General features: G+C 33.9%; 1 protein-coding gene across 1 annotated transcript; it reads right to left on the reverse strand.

The window, feature by feature from the left end:
- Positions 1 to 85: 85 nt before the first annotated feature.
- Positions 86 to 6575, reverse strand: LOC136232227 (MND1-interacting protein 1-like). The gene is made up of 3 exons (XM_066021268.1): positions 6407 to 6575; positions 4561 to 6293; positions 86 to 820 (listed from the first exon to the last, which is right to left on the reverse strand). The coding sequence occupies exons 2-3, from the start codon at positions 6250 to 6252 to the stop codon at positions 323 to 325; spliced, it is 2190 nt and encodes a 729-aa protein (XP_065877340.1). The 5' UTR covers positions 6253 to 6293; positions 6407 to 6575; the 3' UTR covers positions 86 to 322.
- Between the last annotated feature and the right edge of the window lie 1419 nt (positions 6576 to 7994).

Here is a 7994-nt window from a genome sequence, read left to right on the forward strand (position 1 = left end):
CTCCACTCTGCAACTTTCCCATTTTGTAATTAGTAGCAAAGCATTAATACGACTTCAAGCAAATGGGAACAGAACAGTTTTAGGATAAAAGAAAGATGAGCCCTTGAAAGGAGATTGGCTCTCTTATTTGCATTAAGTTTTGAAGGCAAGTATATGCAAGAAAAAACACAAGGCTCACTTCTTACTTATTTAAGTACAAGCATTTTTCCATCTGTATTTCAACGATTAGGTAATATCTAATAGCAGGCACTGGCAGCCAAATATAGAATGTATACTATAAACCATTCAAGCAGCATCTTTCTCTGGTCAAATCAAACCATGTCTATGAACTTGCACCAAAAAGACGAATTCTCTGTTCAACTGGAACCCGACAGCAAGGGCATGTAACTTTCCCCTTCTTCCCATAATTGTCGCTGCAACTCGAACACATAACTTGGTGTCTGCATGGAAGAAAAACAACCGACACTTCGTCCTTCATACAAATTATGCAATCTCTATCAGATGATACCTCCAGTTTATCCAATTCATGAAGCAGCTTAGCAATTGTTTCTCCTTGGGGTTTTGTCTTTTCAGCCTTTCCTACGGGCCCACTATTCAACTGCTGGTTTAGGTCCATCTCAGCTGATGATTTCAGACGTGAAAGCTCCTGCTCCAGTCTCTGGAGATCATCCTTGTGCCGCTGGAAGTCTATCTCTATTTTCAGCCGCAATGCCTCATGTTTCCTTTTATTACTAACCTCAGCTGCATCCTTGTTACGTCTCTCTTCCTCTACCTCCAAAAGAGCCTGCTCCTTTGCCTTCACTCCCTGCCTCCACTTTCCCTACAATAACAGCACAACTGGTTACTAACTTAGAGATGGATAGGCAACTATCATCTGAATGGAAATCCTGAAAAATTTTGAAGTTGCCCAAAAGGTATTTTATTTGCAAGTTCAAATAAGGCATACAGGACAATCAAAAGGATTATTGGCAGGAGAGGAAACAAACTGAAACCACATAAATTCAAGGAAATCTACGATTTAAGGTCATAATAAACTTGCAGCTTTCAGATCGCTATATCTAAAACAACAAATAAGAGAGCTGAACATCAAATATATGAAGACACTGGATTAAATTTTAACCGAGTTCAAATCACAACTAAATTAAGTTTCAGGTAAAGATAGAATGTGCAATAATATCAATAGCACTCGAGAATAATAAAGATGGAAAGGACTTAACTGCAAGGGAAACCAACTTCAAATATTAGACTGATGTAATGAAAAGAGAAAACATAAAATAATAAAAAGTGTGATATTTTACAAATACATCACACAGTCAAACTATGCATATGGGGAAGACATAATTAGCTAATTTCTGGAATCTAATGAAAAACTAATTACTTGATTTAAGAAGTGACAGGAGCTAAAAGAGCTCCTACCTTTCCCTTTTCTAGTCTCTACTCTACATAATGGTAACAAACTTCAATCGTCATCAAGCATACTTTGCACTTCAATGAGCATTAAGCTATCTCACATTTGTAACATTGAAGCCCTACCATATTTAAGGAGAACAGAAAAGGTAACATACAAACTGAACTATTTTATTTGAACTGAATGAAATCAAGTCTAAAATCATTTAAAACAAGTGAGAAGATTCAAATTGGTCAAAAACATTAACAAATACATTATTCGAATTCAAAACTTACAATTTGATTCACTTTTGTGATCTCAGAGTTCAAAATAATTAAAAAGTTCTACAACTTACCTTTCTTACAACATTATTTTCACATCCTAATAATTGCCATCATCTCCCTATATCTGTCCTCAGTCCTAAACAGTTTGTTTCCTCTCCCGCCAGTAATACTTACAAATAACAAATGTGAAGACAGATAACAAATCTTTCTACGAATAACTCACTCCTTTAAACTTTAACCAACCCCCAAACTTCAAAAGGACCATCAATTGACCTACAATTTCGACCGAACAATCAATTCCTTTGCAGGGTACCAGCAAATAGTGTAATCAACTTCTCCTCATATTAGAATGAAGTCGAGTAAATTAATCTGCATATTTAACTGTTCTAAATAAGACCTACATTGAAAGGCATGAAAAGATTCCTGACACATCATCCATTTAAGAAACAAATATTGAAGCCTACTAATGCAAATTGTATATAGATCAAATGGATTTAAACCAGTCTTAGAATAGAAGGCATAACATCCCAAATGTGCTTTTCTATAGATTAAACATAAACCCTACCCCCAACTTAAAAATAAAAAATAAAAAAGTTCAATACTTAACCTTGTACCTACATGTTTGAGAAATGAGAACCCAAAATCCACATTGCATTATTTCACTTGGATTGGATACAATGTTAACTATGCATTTCACATTCGCTTCATTTTGTTAGATTAATCTACCCTCTATAACAGTATAACTAACCATATGTGAATGGTATGTTTAATATGATAATGATGGTTCAATGCTCTAACAAAGTTTTTCATCCAAAAAAGCAATGTATATGTCATGAATGAGCTGTTGCTGTTATAAAGTTCTAATTAATAGATTATTTTAAATTATTCCTTTAATAGTTTTATTTGTATTAGGAATATTTAAATTAGGAGTCATGCATTAATTATTTTCCATCTAGGATTTGTTTCAGTTATGTAGTTTCTGTCTATTTAGGATTCATGCATTAATTTGATTTCCGCAATAGTTAGTTACCATATAGGATAGGTCTTGATTTCCGCAATTAGTGTTTATTCTCTACTCCTAATTAGTTGTTGTTTCCTATTCCTAATCAATTGCTGCCTATGCAGCCCTAGCTAGCATCATTCCTATTTTGTAATTCTGTCTTCTATTTAAAGGGGAGATTGTTAATAAAATAGCATCAGTTGAAAATCCAATTAAAACCTTAAGAGATCGCAGAGTTCTCTCTTAACAAGCTCCTAACAATTTTGAGATCGTGGGGTTCTCTTAACGAGCTCCTAACCATTTTCAACAAGATAGGTAAGGGAAGGAAGACTTTTAAGTATTCTTTCCTAGAGGATTTTAGGGTACAAGGTCCCATAACAAGATCCCAAACCCGTGTTCATAACAGCATATTTACCATATTTTCTTAATACAAAATCAGTGTTTGACAATCTTGGTATCAAGACGAAAATAATCATAAGTTATACACTGGTCATAAAATTTAAATCATCATCTTATTGCTTCTTTAACTCTACATACTAGCTACTTTGCCCATAGTAAAAACCAACTTCTCTTCTTAGAAGAATGATTTATAGAATGGTGCAAAATGAACCAAGACAAATTAATAGACCTAAAACAAGTCCAGAACATGGTGTCCTTCAAAGGAGATATATAAGAGCATCTCTCTTAGTTCACTCTCTAAAAATAATATAAATAATTGACTCTTAGTGATTAGTTATTTGAGGAGTGATTAATACATATTATCTGTAACAATACTCCTCATATTCACTCCTTATTTATTATTTTATCGTATTATTAGTTTATCGTATTGTTATATTTACTAATAGTGATGGGAGAGAGACACTTCAATAATAAATTATTAATAAAAAATGAAATAAGGAGGGACTAGGAGTGGAGAGAGAGGCTCTTAGTGATTTGAGGAGTCATTAAGAGACTGTTAGAGTTGGTATTTAACTCTCTCCCCTCAAATTTTAACTTAAGAACCCAACTAAGAGGCTGTTGGAGATGCTCTAATGTATAGGTGGATTGGCAAGAAGCTACAAGAATTACACACATGCAAGCAGTAATTTATATTTGGGGGCTAATCATAAACTTGTGGCCATTGTCAGAGTCGGCTTTATGGAGTGTGGGGGAATTTTCTAAAGTCTAGCCCGTCAAGGCTGAGCAATTTTTTTTTTTTTTTTACCTCTAGCACCTTAAAATTTCGTCATTTTGGTGTGCGCAGCTTAAAAGGACTAGACTTGTTTAATGTTTTATAAATCCAAAGCTAATTACTTAAAAAGTATACAACATTTATCTTTTTACTTTTAGTTAATGAATTTCTTATAATTTTCATAAATTAAAATTCAACTCAAAAATTAGGCTTAATGCATAGTTAACCTATTGACACCCTGAATTTTTAAAATAACCTATTACACACCTATAGTTGGCTTTAAAAACCTATCACACACCTATAGTTGGTTTTAAAAACTCACCACACACATATAGTTTGTTTTAAAAACCTATCACACACTTATAGTTGGCTCATTCGAACCTCATACACACCTTTATAAAAGTCGGATTTTTTTACTCTTATAAGGCATAAAGAACGAACTCACGCACTTTTATTTTTTCTATAGCACACACATGACACCTCATCTATCAAAGATAACAAATCAATGATTTTGTGTGCAGGATGAACGCATGATCTTTTACATTAAAACATACGTATTAACCAACTCAACCATCTTAAAATATTGAAATATTACTACAAATACACCAACATAAACCGTAAGGGTTGTCAAGTACCGAAACCACTACTACGGGTGGAGCCGGCGGGCTCACTAGATCCGTCCCTGTATGCAAGTAAAGAGGAGTTAGATGTTACACACCTCAGCTTCCTTCTGAGCCTGCTCAACCATAGCCAAACACCTTCGCAACTCCTTGATCTTCTCTTTCTCATCTGCAATCTCATCCTGCAACTTAGCTTTCTGTTTTTCCCAAGCCAAAAGTTTCTTCAGGCACTTCTTTTCTCTTTTTGCAACCTCCAAACATGTTGTCACCGACTCTGATGCACTCAACTTAGAAGCCTCCATCTCTGCTCTGATTTCAGCATTCTCATTCTCAAGACGTCTCACAGCTGCATTTGCCCTGTCCACTTGACCACTTGCCTTCCTCAGAGCATTCTCCATCTCTGACAGCATCTTCATTGTTGAATCCTCAAGAGTCTGCTTCCCTTTCTTCAGTCTTTGTGTCTCTTCTCTCTCCATTCTCAACAGCTTAAGCTCAGTTAAGTCACTACTAAGCTTTCTTGCAGCTTGCATTGCCTTCTGATGTGCCCACTCCTTTCTTTCCTTTAGTTTCTTCTCCAAATCCTTAATCTGATGAAGCAGAGTCACTATCATCTCATCCTTTTTATCTTCTCCAACAAGCTCCAAATTCTCGTCAAGATTCAAATCACTGAACTTCTTACTCAACACAGAACTGATCCCATCCTCAGGCTTACTCGTCATAGAACTAACCCCATCTTGGGTCTTTAATTTCTGAGGCTCCCCACCCTTTTCAACTGGAAGCTCGCACCCAGTTGCAGCTGGGATCATATCCCCACCAGATGCAACACCAATACATGACAAAGGTTGTGGCTGAGACTGTGGCTGCATCTGTTTTGAATTAGCCCTAAACCCAGCAGCAAACATAGCGACATTCCTCTTCAACAAAGACTTCATGCACGGTGAAAGGTTAAATCTCTTAGGACAATCAATATCCTTCTGCAAAGTCATTTCTGCACTATATGAGAAAAACCCATTAACTGCAAAATCTGATCCCACCCCATTCCCAAACCCCCAGCCTCCATGAAACCTGCATAGAGCTGGAGCCACCACACCAACCCCATTGTCAACACAATTGCTAGTAACTGTCTCTACATTGCTCTGCACTGAAGTATTTCCATTAGCAGATGAATTAGCAATAGGAATTTCAATGGTACTTGCTCTACCAACATGAAGATCACTCATCAACAAACACCACATTGCATCACCTTTACTCAAATGTGGTCTAACTTGCTGCAACAAACAAACCATACCAGCAAGAGAATACTCCTCCAACTGCCTCAAATCAGTAAAAACAGGCTCAGATTCATCTAAATTTCCATTACTACTACTACAACTACTCCCACAATTGCTATTCAAATAAGCCAAGGAGTTATGCAAAATATTAGTTAAAACATCCATACCACCATAGCAATGACCATTGCGCAAGATCGCTTTTAAAGAAGTATCCTCATCATAGCCCAAGGAAACAAGCTTAGAAATGGCTTCTTTATACAAGAATTCAAGGTTTTTTAACAAGATTTCTTCTAATTGTTCTTCGGTGCAATAACCCCAGCCATTATCATCATTAGAGTTAGGGATCGGATTGGTGTGGGTTGGATCGTTGAGGCCCAAATGGTAAGCCAGGGGTTTGAGACCCGGTTCGAGTAAGGATTTGGAAATGGATGAAGCGTAACAGCAAGGATCGAATTCGGTCTTGGCTGATCGTGACCTTCGATTAGTGCGGAGATGCTTTTCTCTCATCGTGCAGCCCATGCAAATATATTCCGGGAATGGAAGAGGAAAAGATCAAGAACCTTTTTAAGATTGAGAAATTATATATATATTATGATATATAGACAGATAGAGAACAATTGAAAGCAAACGAAAAATAAAGATGAAGAAGCGATTAGAGAGAAGAGAAACTTACAAGGCATGAGAAGAAATTGGGTATCTGATGAGTTCAGTGGAAGAGGAGAAAGAGGGAATGGCGACAAGAGGAAGACATGATGAACCTTATAAATATTTGGCTACCCAAGCCAAGCCAAGCCAAGCCTAGTAGGGGACACACATGCACACGCCTCACCATCCCAAACACAATGCAATTCTCTCTTTGCTGTCGGACCCACAACTACAATTTAGCTCTTCTTCTCGCCTTCTTTTATAAGGCCCAAATACAAGTAATTCCTTCATATGCCTTCAAAAAAATGAAATTAATGTAGCAATGTTCTAATAAATGAAATCGGATAACATCATAATATATATATAAAATAAATTTATTTCCAATTAAATTGATACCAATCAATCTATCAATAATATCAATATTTTTTTAAAAGCAATAATATCTATATCTATACCATATAGAAGTTATAACCATGAATCTAAAAATAATAAATGAATTTACATTATCATAAATATTAAACTAATATCATAATAAATACTAGTATATTTATATAATAAATACTACAAATAAAGAGAATAGTTGAATTTATATTATCTCTGTCGTTATAAATAATATATTAATATCATGAATACTACATTATATTTATCACTATAAATACTATATTTATGATATAAATACTATATTAATATCATAAATAATAGGAGTAAAGATAATAGATGAGTTTACATTATCTTTGTCATTATAAATACTATATTAATATCATAAATACTACATTATATTTGTTACCATAAATATTATATTAATATCATAAATACTAGTAGTAAAGATAATGGTTGAGTCTCCATTATCAATATCATTATAATTATTACATTAATAGATTCATGAGTAAAGAGAATAAATAAGTTTATATTATCTCTATCATAATAAATACCATATTAGTATCATAAATACTATAAGTAAAGAGAATAGATAAGTTTACATCATTTTTGTCATTATAAATACTATATTAATATCATAAATACTACATTATATTTGTCCCCATAAATACTATATTAATATCATAAATACTAGGAGTAAAGATAATAAATGAGTTTATATTATCTCTGTCAACAGACTTTATAAACGTCATCATTAATCATTAATTGAGTTGTAACAATCCTTCTACATAACCTTTAATCTCCCTGTACCAGTTTCTTCACATTTTATATTCTACTTTCCATTATCCTTTTCATTCATAAAAAAAACATTGTCTATTGTCTTCCTATTAATTTTGGTAAGTTCTTTTAGTTCTTTTGGATTTCATGAATAAATTGATGTGTTATTCCTTTTTTTTTCTAAGATTTGTCTTCTCTCATGCTGGCCTATTTCATTATAATTAAGAATTTATGCAATATTTTTTTCTAACCTTTTATTTTATTTAAAAGTTTCTGATTTTGAAAAGGTATATCATCCTTCAAACAACTATAAATGGGATACTGAAAGAGAAAGAAATGATTAAGAGGTAACATTGAGTGGGTTTCGAAAGTGAGAGTTGATTAGGTGGAATATGTGTTTGTAATGAAAATTTGTGAGAAAACAAGTGTTAGATAATTATTTGCAATCAAAATCAAATCTT

This window comes from Euphorbia lathyris, chromosome 6 (assembly GCF_963576675.1).
Source record: "Euphorbia lathyris chromosome 6, ddEupLath1.1, whole genome shotgun sequence".
In the NCBI taxonomy this organism is placed as follows: Eukaryota; Viridiplantae; Streptophyta; class Magnoliopsida; order Malpighiales; family Euphorbiaceae; genus Euphorbia; species Euphorbia lathyris.